General features: G+C 37.2%; 1 protein-coding gene across 1 annotated transcript; it reads right to left on the bottom strand.

Annotated features, from left to right (window-relative positions):
• Positions 1–3,968: 3,968 nt before the first annotated feature.
• LOC122146181 (E3 ubiquitin-protein ligase TRIM39-like) lies at positions 3,969–6,454 on the bottom strand. The gene is made up of 2 exons (XM_042764423.1): positions 6,429–6,454; positions 3,969–4,662 (listed from the first exon to the last, which is right to left on the bottom strand). Exons 1-2 carry the CDS (start codon positions 6,448–6,450, stop codon positions 4,175–4,177), a joined length of 510 nt encoding a protein of 169 aa, XP_042620357.1. The 5' UTR covers positions 6,451–6,454; the 3' UTR covers positions 3,969–4,174.
• Positions 6,455–22,261: the final 15,807 nt, after the last annotated feature.

Below are 22,261 nucleotides of genomic sequence, written 5' to 3'. Positions count from 1 at the left end.
TGTGAGTTTTTATATATGCAATTTTGATTAGGGTTACTGTAAATCTAGCGTTTTTGACATTTTCTGGATTAATCTGAGTTGAATATATAAAGAATTTGTGAACATTTTTACCTCAGAATCGCGAGTTTGTCAACAAGTAGCAAGCTATAAACTCTTAATTGCAACTTTACATCTTACAATTCGTTTTTCCTAGACAGAAAATTTTGTTGATAAAATTATCATATAGTACATCTCGACGAACGTCAGTCTTCTTTCAGAACTGTGAGGTTTGCGTGTCAACCAACAACAAGCTAGTTATAAACTTATTTCAGTAGTTATATCTCACAATTAAATGAAATTTGTTGTTCCGCAGAATTTCTGTGTACATATTCACGCAATTTTTTCCCGCACTTTAGAATGGGGGAGTTACATATTTCACCCCGGAATTTTGTATTTTTCATTTAGTTCATTTATCAATTTATATCTTGCAAGTTTAATTGTTCTCCCTCCAAAATTTTGTAGACTCCTGACTCTGATCGCATTGGCATTGATGCAGAACTTTGAGGAAAATTGTCAGAATTGTGACATTTAATTTAGCCTTTCTGAGGAATAAATCCCAACGGTCGCTGCACTAGTTTGCAATTGGAGAAGATATTAACATTTCAGACAAAAAATAGTCTGAGAGTTGTGAGATATAAGCTCACAGTGTGTGTTTTATTGAGTTTGTATCTTTGGTGAAAATAAGCATTTCCACATCAGAACTTGAGGATGATGAAGAGGACGATGCTGGTTAGTGCTTCAAAGAAGAGAAAGAGTTCTCCTGGTGTAACATGTTTTCATGATGAAAGAGCATCAGTCCTGTTCTGGACAGCATACTGTCAGGCTTTCATATATCTGTCTGAAAGTTAACAGGGCATAAAGTAGTAAAGCTTGGCAATATGTTCTATCTACATTAAATATTTAAAACTTTTGAAGAGTGCAATCATTGATTGTTCTTTTATCACAGGCTATCCCCTAATTGTCCTAGGAAGGAAACTTCTGTGATGTTCTAGGTTATTTAGTTGGTTTGTGTTACTTCAAATGTTTCACACCCTGCTTGAACAAAAAAAACCAAAAAACTTTAATAAAACACTCTCTTGGTGGAATTCTGTGTTTGTCCAAGCAAGAGGGGCGCAATGCAGCTCAGCAAAAGCCAACTATAATCAGACATAAATATTGATGAGACTGATTCTATTCTGTGAACAGCAACACCTCTTTGAAATTAATAATTTTAAGACTTTTCTTGAATTCATTTGAGAGGTTTGTAGTTTATTTTGAATTTCTTCCTTAGGCCCGCACGGCCCCCGGCACCTGACGCAAAAACTAATTGCAACGCTCGCTAAAAAGTTCTGTCTACACCATGCTTTGTGGAAAAAGGGTTGTTGTGTGACGCGTGTAGTTTGTTATTCTGTGACATTTGAGGCAGATGTGTGCAGCTCTGACACGTCACCTGGTGTATCCTTTCAGTATTCTTTGTGAGGCATGTGATGTAAACACAGTGATTTAAATTAAAACCTTTTTATTATTACGCTTCCAAAACATATCCATAACACTATTTCTCCCGTAAACTTGCCTAGTAAAAGAAAATGCTGTTTACAATCTTGACCGTAGAAAATATGATTTTTCACTGGTTCAAATTGCCTTCATTTATTTTTTTTTTTATAATGTTAGGAGACTGTTGACAGTTTGGTGTCAACATCCTACTACACTGTAATGTTTTTTAAAAAAAAACAAAAACAAAATTACGTTCAGATGGTTTATTAACAATACGAAAACTGGAGAGCAATCTTTCAGTGACTTACTTAGCACATGTTGTCAAAACTGATCATCCAAAGCATAAGATGATTCAGTGGTCCGAACTTTAAAGAACATCTGCAGCCGTCCAGTTACCCAATCCGTTGTTCAGAGAAAGTTCAACGTTATGTGTTTGGGTCCCTACCGCACCACAATCTTTAACCAACAATTTGTGGCATGCGCTGCAAAGTGCTTCACAACATAATACTAAACCATATACAAAGAGATTAAAAAACAATAAAATCTAACGGTATTAGTAAGATGAACCACTTTATGAAACCCAAGCCATCAGATGAAAAAACTACCCTTATCCGGTAAATTACACATTGGGGTTGTTCATCTGTGACAAGGTCTCTACGAAGGTATTTCCTCCTGCAACAAAAGCTAATGTAAAAGATGAGTTTTCAACTGAGACTTAAACAAACCCTTTATAAGGATGGAGCCTGTCGAATATGAAGTGGAAGACTAGTCCCACAAAGAAAGAATGGGTTGGGTTTAACCTGGCGATCTATTTCTAAGTTGGTTAAAAAACTACTTTTTACTAAGACTTTTATCCTGATTTGTCGAAAAGCTGAGAGAAATGAGAGTAGAGCTCAATTATGCTTATCTCAGGTTTCTTACACTGTTTTTTATGGTTACTTTCCTAAGATTGGTGATATAACTTGGGAATTCATTTCTCTTTAACTTGGTGGACCAATCATATAAAATAATTAAAAATCGATCCTCGTTTTCCCGACTTTTTAACTGTTAATATACGATCTGAGTGTCATCAGCATAAAATATGCCAGTAAATTCATGATCGACCTTTTAGATCCATATGTCGTGCAACTATGTCAATGAAAATAATGTTGTGGCCAGCATTCTGTACTTGTAGGAAGCCATAATTTTATAGGACACCACAGAAGATGAAGTGATTTGCAACATAACTAGAGAATTGTTCAAAAATCATGCAGATACACCTTGGTGTTGTAGGCACCGTTTTAAAGCTGTTCATTTGTGACAAGCTCATTCTCTCCAAATCTGGTTTCAAGATCTAATGATCATGGGTTTTAACCTGGAGACTCATGTCTAAGCAAATGTAAAACAACTACCGATAAATATAAACTGCTAGACTTTAAGAATGGGCGGAAATATATTCTGCTCTGTGGGATCAGCATACATATATGATAGGAAATGTCAGGAGCTACCACTTGCTGTCTTTAAGAACAGCGTGGGACAACACCATTAATTTACATGAGCGATCACAATAGAAAATATATGTAGGGCCTCATTTCAAACAGAACTCTTGAAAAGTGAGGAGGATAGGTGATCTAAAGGATTTATGTGACAGGTTTCATGTGTTAAAGGATGCCTACTAGAATTCTGGAATGATGGTAAAATTCAAGCAAAAAATGTTCTATCAACTTGTAAGATAAGGCTGCTAGAACCACCGCTCTAAGCTTGATGATCCCAATTTTCTTTGACGCTAAATACACTACACTCCAAACAGAGCCAATAAGGGGATACTTGCTGGGTTGATCAGGCACAGTGTTTTATTGTGCCAAACAAAGCTCTTGGACAGGGATTACAGTTCTAATTACCCAAAATCAACCCCCAATCATCTTTGTTCTAGGAGCTTTACTGTAGCACTGCTAATTACTTCACGAGATACCTGTAACATTTCAAAGGAAATTTGTAGTTTGCAGTTTCCATCTGTGGTCCAGCTTTCTAAATCCTAGATTGAGAGCATGATCCAGTCATTATCATACCAGTAACTCTGAGAAAGGTGGCTTAGGCATCTTTGTGTTCTGATTGATCAACATCATAATAGATATCAAGACATGGTCAATTAAAAACATCATTCAACTCCTCTGTAGTCCAAAGGGGGTCCTGGAGCACGTTGATAGCAGGACAAACTGGCCTTTTAACATCTGGCCCCCCTCCCACCAACGAAAAGCCTTAATAAAGTCCTTGTTATATTTAATTGAGGACGATAGATAAGTGCGACCAATAAACAGTGTAGGTCAGTTCTAATTTAATCAACTGTAATTCAAAAGTTGAATATTTCTTCCACTGAATAATGGGCTACATTTAAATCTGTCCTTGTAAAGTGTGGCCACACCCCACCTTGTCCAGTGACTCTGGGGGTATTTAAACTGTGAGCAGCCCAAGCAGGCAACAGCTCAGTAAGAAAACATGTATCCACAGGCTCTGATTTACATCAATGATTAAATTTATCATTTAACCTCTATAACTGAAATAAACAATTATTGGTTTAGTCTCAAGTTGATTAAATAATGAAATTGTGATATGGACTGAATATTGGACACATGATGAGTGTAAAAGATGAAAGCAGGTGGATCCAGAACTACAGGAGTAACATTTACTGACTATTGAACGATAAGATCCTCAGAGAGTCAACACACCAGAAGAAAGGAAAGAGTGTGTGAGTGAAGGTGGTTGTGAATGTGTGTAGATGTGTGTTAGTTACAGGATCAGAGAATGACACTGTTCCTCTGTCATAGTCCAGATACACTCTCACACGCTCAAGATCCTGTTTAACACGAAAACCAAACTGATCAGAATATCTGTGCTGCACACTCCAGACATCAGTGTTAAAGAAATCCCATCCCTTCCTCTGGTTTGATGCTGTAGTTACTCCAAGAATCCAGACTGAACTCTCTTTAACCTCCACATCCCAGCAGTGTGTTCCTGAGTTAAAACCCTCTGAACCCAGAACACAAGGATAACAGCTAAATCTCTCTGGATTATCAGGAAGAGGTTGTTTGTTCTCGCTGTATCTCACACTGGTCAGATCATCAGACAGGACGAGACGTGGATCTGCAGTGTTTGGATCCAGAATCACAGGAGCTGATGAGACACAATCAACAGCTGCTTTTTTCTGATGTTCATATAATGATCAAGAGGAACCACACAGATTATTATGAATTATGACCAGTGTTCATTTACTATTGAGCATTTCTGGTTTAGAATGAGCCTTATCTTGAGAGGCAAATTCTTAATATTCTTTTAGTCACATTTTGAGTCATTTGAGTCTTTCTATAGTTTTAGTCGACGAAGAAGTCATTTGCATTTTATCAAACATTCGGCTTTCATGGTACTATTGTTTATTTTTTGAATATTTCTATTATGTGTAGTTTTCAAAACAAACTAGTGTTAATTCTTCTCTCTTAAGACCAAAATCACTTAAGCTTATGAGAAATTTGAATTAAGGGATTGAATTTAGAAAAACTTGATGACGATTTTCATTTTCTTTTGGATGAACTATTCCTTTAACAGTAGTGAAAAGGAGAAACTAATAACAATTATAGTATATAATATATACAGGATTATAAAATATAATTCTATACATTTTGGAAAAAGAAGCACACAAGACAAATACAAAAGAGATACAAATTAAACAAATTTTTCAGATACAGAAGGATTATTTTTTCTATTTTAATATACGATTACGATTTTTAATATTTTGAATTTTTTCACTAACACGTATCAGAACACGCTGCTCACGAGCTCAGTGCAGTGTGTCAGAGAATTAACAATTTACTTGCACTTCATTCGCTCCTCTCAATGGACGTGACGTTTGTGTCTGTCTTATAACGTGACGTCTATCTGTCTGTCTTGAAAATCCTATGAAATCCTTTTTGAATTTTTTACATTTGGGGATTATTGTGTTTTTATCTTTTACATTTTTAATGTAGCCTACAGCACTTGATGGTGAACCCGTTGATTGAAATCGGCTGCTAGATCTGAGACTGTTTCTGTAAAATAATAATAAAATACATAGGCTACGGAAAAATCTTATGCCTATTAATGTTCAGTTTTTCAAGCACCTCTCTTCTTTTTCTTTTTTACATTTAAAAATAAATTTAAAATAATAATTACTATTATTTGTAATTTTATTCATTTTTTTTTCCCTTTTCTTTTTAAAATGAAAATGTAAACTTTTATTCAGGAATAAGGTAAATTGATGAGATTTCTAGATTGTGAATAATAATCTGCCAGATTCATCAGCAATCTTGTAAAAATATCACAGAAAAATATTAAGAGCAGCACAATTGTGTTCCGCTTGACAATACATTTGAAGGATCATGCGTCAAAGAAGCTGGAGTACGGAGGCTGAGAATTCAAAATAAATAGAAGTATATTAAATAGAAAACCATTATTTAAATTGTAATGATATGGCACAATATTAACCAACCCCACCCCCTTCAATATAAATGAATACAACCTTATATGAAATGATTCCCAATTTTTTTTATTTATTATCTTTTTTGTCGTGTCCTCATCATTATCATTGAGAAAACCAAGATAAGCTTATTTTAAGCTTCATGATCAGTGAATTATGTGTACCAAACAAGCAAAGATGAATCAAACAGGCTATATAAGGGTGTGCTGGCTAGAGACAAAATGATATCTCGAGCATTTTCTGGGATTTTTAGCTATAACCATAATCAGACTATATTTTTCTGAGTGTTATACCGCAGATCAGTCGCGGAGAAGCTGACTCCTGAAGTTATTGATATTCTTCACATATTCATGCGTAGTCAGTTCCACAGCAGTGATAGCACTTACGATTTTCCCAACACAATTTATTTTATTTTTCCTCCACCCTTCACTGTTTTGGACGATGTCCTGCATCTTCTTCCAGGACTCCTTGAAGGGCTGGTTGCCCAAGTAACGCGGCACATTAATCTAAAGCTCCAGAGAGCGTCTGTGGATCCGGCTGTTGATGCCAGATCTGGAGGTCTGAGAGAACAAACATCTCGTGATCAGAACCTATCCCTCTCAGATGGCTTTTTTATCAGGAAGCAGAGAGAGCAGAGACCCCAGCAGATCACTCACCTTTCCATTCGAGATCTCGGAACTCCTGCAGAACCAACACACGCATTGATCAACACTGACACCTCAATGATGCCCCCAACCCCCTCAATTCATCATCATGGATGTTCTCCATGAAATCAGACTTTCAGAAAAGAGACGTCACTGGGGGGCATCTTCTCGAGCCCTACTATCCCCTCCGTGTGAAAGAGCTGAGATGTGTCTGTCCGAGCTTCTCCAGCTTCACTTGCTCATCATTCGCTTCTTCTGGCTCCTTCTTCCCTCGCACCTTGCTGTGATTGCCGCTTCTTGTGCGTGGTCTCTCAACAACTGATGAAGCTGTATTAAACTGACCTTTAATCTGACGCCTGTGCTCAGCTTGAGACTGAAATCAAATCACATTCACTTCAATCATCTCCATCAACACATCACATCATTCAGATCCCAGAGAAACTCAGACACCGACATATAACAGATCCAGAAGCAGACTGCTGCTCGCTCATTTCTACAAAAATAACAACTGGAATCATTATATTAAATATAACACATCATAATTCGCTTTAGTGGATGCTACAGCTGTACTGAAATGACTCTGATTCTGTTTCCTCACCTTGATGTGTTCTGAGCCGTTTTCTCAAACTCTCCTCTTTCATTTTTTCATTGTCTTTCAAGTTTCTTCTGTAAGGACTTCAGTGCTGTATTGAGCTCCTCCTAGAATTGAATAAAAACATATAAAACACCAGATTACAGTGAAGAGAAGAGAAGACAGTGATCACAGCTAGTGCTGTGTTTTTTTGTGTATATCTCACACTAAATGTTTCTTGAAATTGAAAGTAAACATAAATCACAACACAATCTGTAGTAAAAATTTCAAAATACACTTTAATAGAGCTTTTTTCAACAGTATGAATTTGATCACTTACCCAGTGACTACACTTTTAGTACACAAACACAGAACAAATCAGATCAGAGTTTATGGTCATATGAAGTTGAGTAAAACCAGCAGAGAGAAATACTGGTGCATGAATGTGATGATATCTGTGTTTATGACTTAATTATTTTTAGCATATGAAATAAGAAACATTTGTCCTATCACTCTATATGAGGAACAACTTCAACTGATGGGTCTGAATGTGTGACTGATGTGTTTTCGGTGAAGGAAAGCACACTAAACACCGCGGCTACATTTGTCCTCCAGACAGAAGACTTTGAGTTTCTCACTGTGTAAACTGCAGATCTCCTCAGATCCTGATGAACGCCTCTCATTTCTCTCCTTCAGGAACGACTCACACAAGTTTTGTAATGCCAGATTATATGGAGGGTGATCTCTTGAGGATCTTCTCCTGCAGACAGACACTCCTAGTTTTCTCGGTGTTCCCAAACTGTTGAAGACACTCTTTAACAAGACACTGTGACTACATGATAAAATAATAACAGGAGTCTGGAAGATTTCACAGCACACGGGACAGTTATAGTCATATTCAGCTGATGAAGCCATTTTCACTGTTCTTGAGCTCCAGCAAAAAACCCCTAAACTTTACTTTCACTTTCTGGACGACGGTTTCAAACATGAATAACCAATTGAGAATCACAAAGATCTGCTGTCTGTTTCAGAAACAAATGTCTCGTCAAAAAATGCTTCTTCAAAGTCTATCTCTTCGTTGTCCATTGATGGCTGATTCTTTTTTGCTTTTGTCAAAGAGAAGAAAATCAGTGACAGAAAGGAGAAATAACAAGTCAGTCTCTTTCCTGGTAAGTTTTGTAAGAGGGTGGAGTTTCTGATCATCAAACAGTCTGATGACGACAGCAGGCATTTCTTCTAGTTACATTTCAATAAAATGCCTTAAAGATTAACTTGCAACGGACAAATTTAAGCTATAAATGCTAGGAAAACTTAAAACCAAGCACAAGAGACCAATGAAAACACAAATATTGGATCATATGTTTTGTAGTTATTGCCTGCTTATTTCTGCCATATTGCTTCACAGGGTCTTGTTATGTCAGATGATTTCTTCACATGCGGAGAATTATGGAGGCCAAAGGGCCTCAAAACTTGAATTTTTAATACAGATCACAACCCGTTAAATGTGCGTGTTTACTTGTATTGACATGCGTATTTCATGCGTTTAAAATACTGTTGCTTGTGGGGTGAAAAATCATTGCATTAGATAGGCATATTCACACGTATATAACGTGTTAAATGGCATTAAAACTCAGTTTCGAACGGGTCCAGTGTCATTGAACTGCTGAAGACTTGGGTCCAATAATTTCTGTGAGTGTAGGGGTGTACCATTCATAAACTAGGCGACCACCTTTAACATGTTTATACGGCAAGCAAAGGCACGTTATTTATATAGCACATTTCGTACACAATGGTAATTCAAAGTGCTTTAACATAAAAGACGTAAATAATCATGAAAAAGAATAATACACAAAAATCACAATCATTTAAAACTTTGGAAATTATTTAAAAATGACTTATTTTAAAAATGAATTTAACATTTAAAAATAGAAAAGAGATTTTACCTAAATACAGTGCAAATTAGTTTCGGAACTCGCACAAGGCTCATTCAATAAATGCCAACAGCGAAACAGATATTATTTGAGTCTAGATTTAAATGTTGACTTAATATTTTAGCACATCTGTCTCTTCGGAAGCTGATTCCAACTGTGTGCAGCATAGTCACTAAGGCGGACTAGGTCGCCTTGTTTTGTGTGAACCAGTGGTATTGCTAACTGACTCGATCCTAATGATCTGAAGTGTGTCTGGTTAGTTTTATATTTCATTGAGCATAATCTGCAATATCTTTTTGGTCCGAGGTCATTGAGTGAATTTAAAACGAGTAAGCGTACTTTATAAATCAACCTAATTGAACTGGCGCCGGTGTACTGACCTGTCGGAACTGGTGTGATATGCTCCAGATTTTTCTGGTTCTAGTCAAACTCCTGCAAGCAGTGTTCTGGATGAGGCTGCAGCTGTCTAATGGTCTTTCTTGTGAAGGCCGGTTGAGGCGACCATTCCAATAGTCCACCTGGCTGTTGAAATAAAACATGAACCAGTTTCTTCTTATCTCCAAGTCCTTGACTGTGAAACAAAAACATCTAATTCGTTGCAATGTTTTTTAGATTATAGTCTGCTGAGTTTTAGTTTCTGCGTTGACATTCTACCTGACAACTAAAGTCTTTCTTCTCAAAAATCACAACCAAGATTCCGGATTTGATTTTTTAGTTGTTTGTCCTATTAGAGTCAAGGTATGCATTCACCTTGAAACTTCATCTTTGTTTCCAAATGCAATAACTTCAGTTTTTTCCTTGTTTAACTGAAGAAAGTTCTTGGCACATCCAACTATTAATTCATCAATACATTGCAGAGGGACAGTCAATGGGGCTGTAGTCATTTGGTGATAAGGCTAGGTAAATCTGTGTATCAAATCAGCATAGCTGTGATAGGCAATTTGGGGTTCTTTCCTCATTATCTGACTTAGTGTGATGCACGCATCGCCAGAGGTGCTGAAACCGAACGGGTAGAAGATTTTCACAAATGCCACCTATACATCCCGCTCGAAGTGTCAGCAAGATGGGATATCCAGGTGACCAGGAGCCCCTCAGTTGTGACTTAGCCGTAACATCCCAGGAAATTTTAGCATGTGGCCGTGCCGTGGTCTGAGGATCAGAAGAGCTCCCGCAGAAGACCTATGACTGGTCACATTATCCAGGAAGCATGAAGCTAGAACCAGGGCTGTCATACATACAGCTGGACATAATACTGACGAGTGAAGAAACAACTGCCAGCGAGCACACCGTTTCTGAATCCAGCCAGGGGGGTGCTCTCAGAAGACATACCTTAGTTTTTTTTTTTAGTATGCAAACAGACTATTACAATAATTTACAAAAACACAAATGGAATGCAAAAAACACATTCCAAGACCAACATAACATACAATATCAGTTATGATTTGTGTGTGTGGGTATGTGTGCGTGTGTGTTAGTGTACTGGTGATGTAGGAGAAATATATGATTAAAGGGGGCTGTAGGGAAGTAAACAGACTTAACCAGAGAAGAAAACAAAAAAAAAAAAAAAATTTCAATACACATACATATATACACACATAACAATAGCCTATGTACTAATGATAATAATAATAATATAAATAATAATAATACTGATGATGAATACAATTAATAAGAAAAAAAGACAAATGGTAATAAATAGTCTTAGGCAGTCGTAGTAAAGTATAAACATATATTTAAAAATATCTTCTTCCAGAAATGAGGGGAGTGTAAAGGATCCGGTACACAAAGGACAAATAAACTAGTATTGTAGTAGATAGAATAATATATAATATAATAATATAATAATAATAATAATAATATTGACACAGCCATTGAAATTAATGATAATAGTAGTAGTTGCAATTATCTATAATAATAATAATAAGATGACCACTATTAATTGATAAGTATTTGTAAAGCTGCCCTCTGACATCCCTCATCGGCCAAGGCATATGATACGACCCCGCCCAGCGGCAAGTTGCAAAGGGTTATCAAGGTGAGGTGCTTCGGGGCCCATGGTCACCACATCCACACTCATTCCCGCCGTCCCAGGACATGCCACGCTTACCCTGGTCTTGTTTTTTTTTTTTTTTTTTTTTTTTTTTTATAACTATGACTGTTTTCCTTGTTATACCGCTGATATGTTTGTCAACTAAGTGTGTAATGCATTTAAAAAAGTATGGCGTGTAACTTGAGCAGCCCAGTACAATCCCCCCCCAATCTGCCACTCCCACCCCACACTTACCCGTGTTTTATATGTTTTTTTTATTTTTTTTTTTATAATATGCTTGCTTTCATTGTTATACTCTGATATGTTTGTCACACTATGTGTGATGCATTTAAAAAAGTATGGCGTGTGTCACCATGGAGCAGCCAGTACAAATCCCAAGCTGCCACGCCCCACACCACCTTTACCGTGTGTTTTTTTTATTTTTTTTTTTTTTTTTTTTTTTTTATAAATTATGGCTGCTTTTCATTGTTATACTCATGCTATGTTTGTCAAACCTACAAAAAAACAAAAGGTTTGTGTGATGCATTAAACAAGGGTATGGTGCGTGTAACATGGAGCAGCCCAGTACGAAGCCCAAGCTGCCCTCTCCCCAACCACACTTACCCTATGTGTTTTTTTATTTTTTTTTTATAATATGGAGCTGCTTTTCATTGTTATAAATCTCATGATATGCACGTTCACTAGTTGTGTTTTTTTTATGCAATATTAAAACAGTATGGCGTTTAACATGGAGGCAGCCCAGTACACAGCCCAAGCTGCCACACGCCCACCCCACACTCTACCCTATGTGTTTTTTTGTTTTTTTTTGGATTGTTTTATATGGTCCAAATGACTGTGTGTGCACATTCATCTAACATGTTATGTATTACAAACAGCGAGGCAAGTGCTGGTCCAGGCGGCGGAGACGAGAGATCCCAGGTTAAAAAGTACAAGCTGGAGGGCGAAGCCCGAAGGACCCCCTGTCCCCACAACCACGCCCACCCACAGCTAATTCAAAACCATACATGGTAGAGGACCATATGCTACGCCAGTCCCGGGGCCTGAAGCAGCTGAAAGAGATAGAGAGAGAGAGAGAGAGAGAGAGAGAGAGAGAGAGAAAGAAAGCAGAACCTTTCAATATAATCTTATGAGATTTTTTATATATTTTTATATATATATAGAGTATATATATATATATCATATATATATATATATATATATAGATAATTATATTATAGGGTATATATATATACACTACATATTTATAGTTTGGTGGCATGTTACCTCTTCCTGACCCTTGCTCCCCCCAATCATGTGTGAATATTGATGGTTTGTGATAATTGAAGATGGCTCCAGAACAAAGAAGGTCAGTGGATTCATGACTGTTAGGAGATAGATCGAGAGAACCAGGACTAGGGTGTATTTCTAGTATACTATTTGTTGAGTGGAGGTAGACAAGTTTTGCCATGGATATGTAACTCTATTAATAAATTTTTCCAAGTTGTAATGTGTATGGTGTTCCTTGATTGTCCAGTTCATGAGGATAGTTTTCCTTGGCGATAGTTAGAGGGCTACTAGGAGTAAATTGACTGTTTGTACTGTTTAGATTGATTAGGATATGTCACACTAATATAGGGGGACAAGCGGGATTGTGACATCCCATAAATTTGGATAGTGGAGTTAGTAACATTTTCCCAGAATTGTTTTAACTGAGGTGCAATCCCAAAATAGCGTGTAAATAGGTGTCTGGAGTGTTTTTGTGTGTCAATGTGGGCAGGTATTCTGCAGTAAAACTCCATTTTAAATATTTTCTGCCTCAGTAAGGTGAGATCTATGAAGTAATTTTTGTATTGTATAAGTTGTAAGTTGGCGTTTTTTGTCATGGTGTGCTTTTTTACAGATTCTGTGTCCAGAAAGCAGCATTGTGAGTAATGGAATAAGTGCCGATTCCCATTTAAGCAACTGGGTAGCTTAAGTATTGTCCTGATTTGGATATTATTTTATATTTTTTGGAGTAGTAAGTTTTTTGGGTAAGGAGGTATATTAATTAGCGTCTGAGATTGGGAGGGGGACAGGTCGCTAGATTAATTGTCTGAGTGTCAATTTTTGATTGAATAGATGATTTTGACATTGTAAGTATTCCAAAAAACATTACTCCCAATGCCGTATTTCTGGACCAGTGGCGAAAATGGTGCCAAGTTATTTATTAGGAGGATGTGTTTGAAGTTGTGTGATGGCCCTTATCTACCCATGTGCGGCAAGTTTGAGTGGCTTCTTGTTAACTATGAAATCTGGGTTATTCCAAATCGGGGGTATTTAGAATTGGTGCAAGAGGTGATGTTTGTGATTTGATGAAATTTCCTCCAACCAGGCCCCTGTCAGAGCTGCGGCTATTGGTGGTGTTTTAAAACAGTTTTATGCGTTTTGATTGTCTGATTATAGAAGGGTAACTGAAATGTGAATGTCCTTACAAACTGACTGTTTCCACATCTAGCCATGTGCCCCCTTTCTGATGGGTTAGGATGATCCCATTTGTATATACTTTTGGAGCTGATTGGCCAAAAAGTAGGGGTATAATGTGGAGCTTCAAGTCCCTCCGTGTGTTTTTGGTGTTTTCTGTAGTGTAGATAATTTAATTTCTTTGGGTCTTATTTTTCCAGTAGAATTTAGGTGATGATTGAATCTAAGCGATTTAAACCAGGTGAGGGTGGGTAATGCTGGAATCATTGTAAATAATAGTGTTAATTTTAGGGAGTAGAGTCTTTTAATTACTGATATTCTGCCCATAATGGATAGTGGTAAATTCATCCAGCGATGAAGTCGTCGCATTTATTGTTTTAAGTAATGGAGAAAAGCCTTAGGTCCAAAAAGCTCAGACCGACAGGGCCTGGGGGAATACATTAATGGCCTAAGTATGTGATATAGTTGTGCCAAAGGAATAGGTGGTGTTTGGGATGTCACATCCATGCTGTTGGAAATGTAATGAAGTATGGCCGATTTACTCCAGTTGATGGAGTATTCAGAGATATTTGAGAATGAATCATGAGTTTAAATTGTTTCTTGTAATGATGATGGGGGGTCAATGGCCCCCTCAAGGGGGCATGCTTCAGACATGGGTCCACGACGAGGCGTTTTCCCTAGTGACCGGGCAAAAAAAAGAGTGACCCCTAGAGGACTCAGTTCAAAAAGTTCCCTTGAAGGGAACTAGCAATGATATTGCAGCCCTTGTCTGACTCAAGAAGCAGTCATTTGGTAATTTTAAACAAGTGCAACTTTCTGTGCTATGAAATTCTTTATAGAGATCGTTTTTTTTTTTTTTTTTCAGGCAAGGAGCCCAATTGAGCAGACACAACTTTTTATAACAATTTTTACGACATAAATGGCAAGATTGAAATGGTCTGTATTTGCCAGTTCACTAGGATCTAGTTGTAATAGTAGGCTTAATAACCGCCAGCTTGAATGGTTTTGGGACCTGACCTAAAGATAACTACGAGTTAATTATATTGAGAAGTGGGTTCTTCTGCTACAGGGTAACAACTCTTTCAGTAATTTAGTGGATACAGGATCTATAAACATGTTGTTTGGTTTAGATGACAGTGATAAGTTTATTTAGCTCTTCCTGTCCTTTCGTTGTAAAGCAACTGCAGTTTATCTTTGGGTGCGATGAATGAAGCTGAAGTACTAAGATGCTGTAGAATCTACATTTGTTATCGTATTTCTGATGTTACTCTATTTTATCAGTGAAGAAATTCAATAAAGTCATTACTATTTAACTGTGAGGGAATATTTTAGATTGGGTGGCGTCTGGTTATTTGTTAATCTAGTCACTGTGCTAAATAAAAACCGTGGATTGTTTTGGTTGGTTTCTATGAGTTTTTTGGATATGCTCGGCCCTGGCAGTTTTTAGAGCCCTGTCTATAGCTGGACTTACTGTTTTTTTCCACGCAATTCTAAAAACTTCCAAGTTAGTTTTTTTCTCCAGTTGTTGCGCTCAAGACTACGAGTTTCTTTCTTGAGAGCGTGGGTATTACTGTGTTGTACCATGGCACAGTTACGTTTTTCTCAAACAACCTTTTTCATTTGATGGGGGCAACAGCTTCTAAATGTATTAGAGAAGATAGTGCCCATGTTGCCAGTCATTTTGTCTAGGTTTCATGTGTATTTATAGGTACATCAGAGCAGTTTGAGATAAATTAGCAGGTTATTTGTGAATCTGGTCTTTGGTGGCTGGAACAATAGTTGCTCCGCGGGACGATAGACCAGAGCTTATATAGGTTAATATCATCAATAGGCGAGAATGCACGATACAAGGAAACGGTTACTAACACATCATCACTTTGAGGTACGATGGGGTCGACATGGGGGTCAGTACGATATCGATCCGTGATCGATTGCGATAATAATTAAATCTAGCCATATGAACAAAACGATTGAATGTTAAAATCTCAGACAATTAGCGCGTTAAATCAATGGTAACCACAGGTCTGAGAGGAAATCTGCAAAGATTCAAGATGTAAATCCAGAATTCTTTATACATTGCACGATTTGCAAGAATTATTATTTTTTTTTTTTATATTTAAAACTCAGAATTCTAAAAAACAGCAAGATGTACACTCAAAATTCAAAAATTCAAAAAAAAAAAAAAAAAAACATGCAAGTTGTAAAACTCAGAATTCTAAAGAAACAAAACAAAGCAAGATGTAAACTCAAAATCTAAAAAAAATAAATTGCACAGATGTAAACTTGGAATTGTTTAAAACCAACTGAATTGTAACAACTTTTTAGAGTTCTTTAAGAAAGACAATTTGCAAGATGTAAATTCAGAATTGTTTAATAAATTGCTAGATTTGCAAGAATTCTTAAGACATGTAAGATGTACTTCAGGTCTACTCAGACTTCTAAAGCAAAACAAAACGAGAAACTGAATTTCAGATTCAAGATGTTAAACAGAAGGGCTTTTAAAATAATTTGTAAGACAATTGCAAGATGGTAACTCAAAGAGTTCTGAGAGATCTCAGGTGTCGCACATGATATGCAGGAGAACACTGAGCTTCTGCACTACAGTCCAGTCATCACCTACACCTTCTGCTTTGCTGAAGACGTTAAAAGCTCTAACATCTCCAGATGTGATGCAAGCTAGTGAACCCTCGCCGTAGCGTTGATGGAATTCGTTCCCACTCTTTTCATCTCATGGTGAGTGTGCAGCAGAACAGAAGGTGGACAGGTGAGGCTTCGTCTCGTTCACCTCCCGATCTCCTCACTCTCATCCAGGTGGAACCTCATCTCGTGTAGATTATATTAATCTAAACTTTAAAATATTTTTACATTTAAAAATCAAGCCCATGGCAACATTGTTTTTTTCCATTAATTTTAACTAATAAAAATTGTTGAAATTGGTTCAATTACTTTGAAGTTATTCAGATTGAAACTAGGGCAAGATTTAAAAAAGATTTATTAGAAAAGGCAGCAACTGAACATTTTTTTAAAGTAGGTAAAAAAAATTTTTCAGCGTGTAAAAATAAATTTCATTATGAAATGGAATGCATTCTGATTATTGTTCTTTTCCTGCACACATTGAGCCATTTATAACACAGCCTTTATACTGAAAAAGCAGCTCTGATTTTCCCCCATCTAGTCTCATGTGAGAAACCTTTAATTTAAGCATTATTACTCTATTCCACAATGCACATTATTCTAGTTAAAAAAAAACCGCCACTTAGACATTAAACACAAGTCTGACTGCTTGTTTGGTATTTGCATGCCATTAATGTTAGGTTCATCTTACTACAGTTGATATGACAGCAAACTGTAAGAAAAAACACCACAGAATCCAGTCAACGTCTCAAGAGTCTCTTTCAAAGATTTGACGAATTTCAAAGAGTTTTACTGGCCTTTTATGATCCTCAGATTCCCGCTAGTCTTCATGAAGGCCAATCCTTTACATGAGTTATTCAGAGGGGCAGAAATGCATCTTCTCTCAGTCTTTGACTTTTATTGAGGCACATAAGCTCAGTCCATCGCGCACAAAAACGCGCACCACATTAAACACTCAGAAAAACAAACACTAATGTCTGTCCTGTGCTTCTGTAATGAATTATTTATTTGAGCAGAGTCCTATTAAAAAAAAATAACTTAAAACCTTTAAAGTTTGACTTTTGGGTTTTTATTGTTCTTTTCTTCTGCAATAAAACGTTGCTATTTAAAATCTGCGAGGGAGCTGAAAAATGTCTTTGAAATTGGTTCTGTCCTGTCTGTCTGTAGACACACCACAAGAATGTGAATGAGGAAAATAACTAATAAAGATAGATAAAAGACTCAAATAAAGCAACTGTTTTTCAGTGGCATTGACGTTCATAGTTTGCTGATAATAATGTTTTTTTCATCCTTCTGATCTGACACCGATGGATCTAACAAATATCATGAACATACTGTAATTCATAACAGCTATGAAATTATTAAAACGGGCCGCCAGACCTAATACAACCCAGGTTTATTTTCACAATGCATTCCTTTGTTATCTTTTTTTTTTTACAAGTAGTTGGAGTTAAGTAGGGTGACTGACGCTTGTAATGTTTGTCGATTACTGATTGGTAAAAGCAACACAATTTATCTAAAACACTGTTAAATGTGGTTACAAGAAACCTGCAATTCATGCAATTGGGTTTTCTAGGACCGAGTTTGTATTGTTTTTTATTTTCAGTTTTATTTTCAGTTTTCATTTTAATTTATGGAAGTCCACAGTTTAGTAATTTTGTGTATTTATTTCTGATAGTATGATTATATTATTTTAACATGCCTATATAGTTTTTAGTTTTTATCTATATCCATTTTAGTTATTTTGTAGTTCTTCAAATTAAACTACATAAAAAATTGAGACATATTTCCTTGGCAACTAGCTGGAAATAAAATAACTGAGGTGTTTTTAATATCTTTTTTATTTTCTTTATCTTGTTTTTTAGTTTTTATGGTGGGTTTAGTTTAACTTTACTATAATAATCCTGATTTTATCAAATGCAAAAAAACCAAATCATATGTGTTTATACAGTAATGAAAACCTGTTGGGGACAGGGAGCCTTGGGTGCCGGTGAGATGGAATTGCCGCATAAAGGAAGTGGGACCTGGCAATTTTTTATGCTTTGCTATGCATCTCATGAAAGAGCGTTTTATCATACATTATAAATACTTATCTGTTCAGTGTTTACCATTAGCAAGTAAATGCATTAAAACACAGCAAGCAACTAGTTTCAGGATGTAACAAGGAATCTGCAAATATTGATATGCATTTGGTTATATTCCTGTTAACATAAGTGTATGACAAGATATCAGTCATTCCAGTATAACAATATAACGCATTAACTAAAGTTTTCAAGTACATTATAAGACCAAAACCGTTCTCAGAAAGCATCCAGCTTGAGGTTATTTAAGTGGATTTTAACTGATTCCTCTAGATATGATCTTGGCCAATAATCAGCATTGATGATCTACAGAATGAGAAGGTCCAGTCCAAAAATGATTGGATGACTGTTTTCCTGAAAACACAAGAGCACTTGGTTTTCTCTAAAGAGAGATTTCAGGAACGTGCTTAAAATGATGGCCGCTGGTAGCTTATACTGAAAATTGAAATCTGCACTGTGTTTACTAGAATACTTTTCCATGACATTGATAAACATCTCCTTTCTCTCCATTTTCAGAAAGAACAACACCCCGACAGAACCAACTCGATGTGTAATTCAATCCAACACAGTAACACTTCCATACTGCTGAACTTTTGATGAAGCCGTTTGTCAACGCTCTTTTTGGAAGCGAAAATGCTCTAGAACCCAGCACAATCCATTGTGTTTTAGTCACCCTATGCTCATTTCACGACAGTCAAATCTGCAACTAATTACATACTAAGAGTAACAAATCAGCCAATACCGGTCAAACTGTTTTTTTCTCTTCCTCTCACCAAGGCCTGCATTTATTCGATTCAAAAAATACCAGAAAAAAAAAGTGAAATATTTTTACAATTTAAGAAAACTGTTTTCCTATGTGATATCTGTTAAAGAGTAATTGATTTCTGGTGATCAAAGATTGAATTTTCAGCATCAGTCATGCCAGTCTTCAGTGTCACATGATCTTCAGACTCAACTCTACAGGCAGTTATCATCATGTAACACTTATTTAACCTATGCCACTTTTATTGTCTAATGCATCAGATTCAAGCAAAGTTCTCTTCAGTTTCCCAACAGCTGCCTCTGACGCGGGACACTGGCCCGCCAGCAAATATACAGAGGACGCAGTTGTGAGTCCTCACCGCCTGCAACTGTTGATACCCTTGACCTTGCCGACCCTTTGGCTGGCCTTTAACATACTCAGAACAGAAGAGACCATCAACCCGCTAGAGTGACTGTCCATGCTGTCCGGCCTGTCATCATGTCTTCTGTGGAGTTTTAGGACTCAAACCTTCAAACCAGCTGTCAGGGAATGCCGTTGAAGCACTAGGTTCAGTCTAATCGTCATTTAACTCACCATCATGTTCTTTTCAAGCTGGAGAAGACCAAAGAAGATGTTTATGCAGAATGAACTGAGCTGCTGTAAGTTTCATGAAGACCTGATAACATCAACACCTAACTCGTCCTCCATGATAGCAGTGCATAAATATCGCTTAGAAATCACTGTTGTTACCTTGAAGCAACAAACAAGAGAAACATTTTAGACGAGATCCTAATAAACAAGACAGAAAAACCATAGATAATGCATGGTTTTTAAAACAATCCCCCCCCCCCCTTTTGTACTTAAGGATCAAATAATGGTAAAGAAGTCCTCCAAAGCGTCTAAAAAAACATCACCGCTCATGAACATGACCTGCCTCGCTGTTTCAAGAGCCTGTATCAGGAAAGTGTTTCATTAGAACAGCATCTGCTTTAAAAAGAAACTTACTTTCAGCCAGATGATAATATCAGGAGAAAACACAGCAAACATCTTTCTGTGGTGCTTATAACATGAATGTTGGAAAGTGACATGATTTACTAATTAACTAATAATAACTACGAAAAAACAGAAAATAAAACATGCAACCTGCTGTGCCACTCCATAAATAATTATCTTTCATGTCTTGTGTTTCCAGACACAAATCATCTCAAACCATCTACAAACTGATACATTTACTGCCAGATGCAGATTGACTGAAGAAAATTTTCAGAGAGGGTCATCCGGGACAAAGGGGGGTGTTGGTTTTCTGAAAATGTTTCACAATAAGTGGAGTTTTTGCTTAAAACAAGAAAATCTCTGCATCAGAAACACACTAAAACACCCCAAAAAGCTTAACTGCATAGCAACACTCTAGCAACCATCAAAACAAACCCTGGCAACCAACTGCATAGCAACACTCTAGCAACCACACAAAACACCCTGGTAATTGCACAACAAAACACTAAAACACCCGAAAAAACAGCTTAACGTGATAGCAACATCCTATCAACCAACCATAACACACTATGCAACCAAATAGCAACAGACTACAACAATCAAAGCAGCCTAAATGCCTAGTAACACCCTATCAACAACACACCAACACACCATGACAACGTTATAAAAACACCTAAAACACTCTCAGCAGACTGTAACTGCACAAGCAACACCCGATCAACCACCCAGAACACCCTGGTAAACTGCCACAGAAACACACACACACACACACCACACACACACACACTCACACACATCACGGCACACACACACACACAACACACACACCACCACTATACTTATAGAAACAACGCCGGCAAATGCCTAAGAAACACTAAGCAACAACTCAGAGCAGCTAAAAAGATTAACTTCATAGCAACACGCTAGCACAACCACTCAAAGAACATCCTGGCAACTGTGCCAGAAAACACACAAACATACTTGGAGACCACCCTGGCATATGCATACAAAACACTCAAGCAGCCTTACTGCTAGCAACAAACTATCAACGCACACCATAATACCCTGACAAACTGGATGGCCACACACTAAAACTCTCAGAGAGCTTACATGCATAGTAACACCTGGCAACCGCTAAGTACCACACTCAAACTACTCTGACAGCTGTAACTGCATAGCAACACCCTAATCACCACATAACAAACACTAAAAACACCAGACACAGGTGCCTAATCCATATCAAACCCTATTCATGCGCCCATAATGCCCATGTAACGATGCATAAACTCGCATAAAACACCCATACTGCTGGTCACCCTTAGCAACAATAGAAATACAGAATCAGACGCAAACGTATGAATCGTGATTCAATTCTTCATATTGTCACAATTGGTTTTAACTCTGACATATTTGATATACACCAAAAGCATTGAGCAGACTCCAGTTTATGAAACCAGACACTCTGTGAAAAAGAATGCTTTCTCTGAGATCCTTCAAAAGGGTTAAGAAATGATTAAAAAATAGAAATACAGGTTTTGTACATAATTAGTTTTACACTCTTTTTGCAAAAAGAGATACAAAGACATCAAACCTCAGCAAACTAAACAAAACTAACTCCTTTTGCTTTAATTACTGCCCTCAGTTTCGGTCGATGGCCCTAGGGGATGTGATCAGTTTGTGGCACTGCTCGAGGTGGTCCTGGGAAGCCCCGTTTTCTTTGACATTGGCCTTCCAACACATCTGCATTGTTGGAGGAGTCTCTTTAATTTCTCAGTTTCCTCTTGACAATACCCTCATAAGATTACAGAAAGGATCATCTGGGTTCAGGGTCTGGTGAGTTTTGCTGGCCAGTGAAAGCACACCAACACCAATGGTCATTTACCCAACGTGACGTGGTGGCTTTTGGCAGTGTGGGCAGGTGCCAAATCCTGCTGGAAATGAAATCATCATCTTCAAAAAGTGCTCCCATCAAAAGAACGGAGTAAACAGGTGCAAGTGACTTTGCTGTTTTTCAAAACACACAATGGACCAACACCAGCACATTGAACATTGAAGCACCCAATCATCAAAGACTGGGGAAACTTAACACTGGACTTCAATCAGGACGGGCTCTGAGCTTCTCCCCCTTCCTCCAGACTCTACGGACCTTGGTTTCCAATGAAATACAAACTATACTCT

The sequence above is a fragment of the Cyprinus carpio genome, chromosome A9, assembly GCF_018340385.1.
Source record: "Cyprinus carpio isolate SPL01 chromosome A9, ASM1834038v1, whole genome shotgun sequence".
NCBI lineage: Eukaryota > Metazoa > Chordata > Actinopteri > Cypriniformes > Cyprinidae > Cyprinus > Cyprinus carpio.
This window is presented reverse-complemented; position numbering and strand designations above follow the sequence as displayed.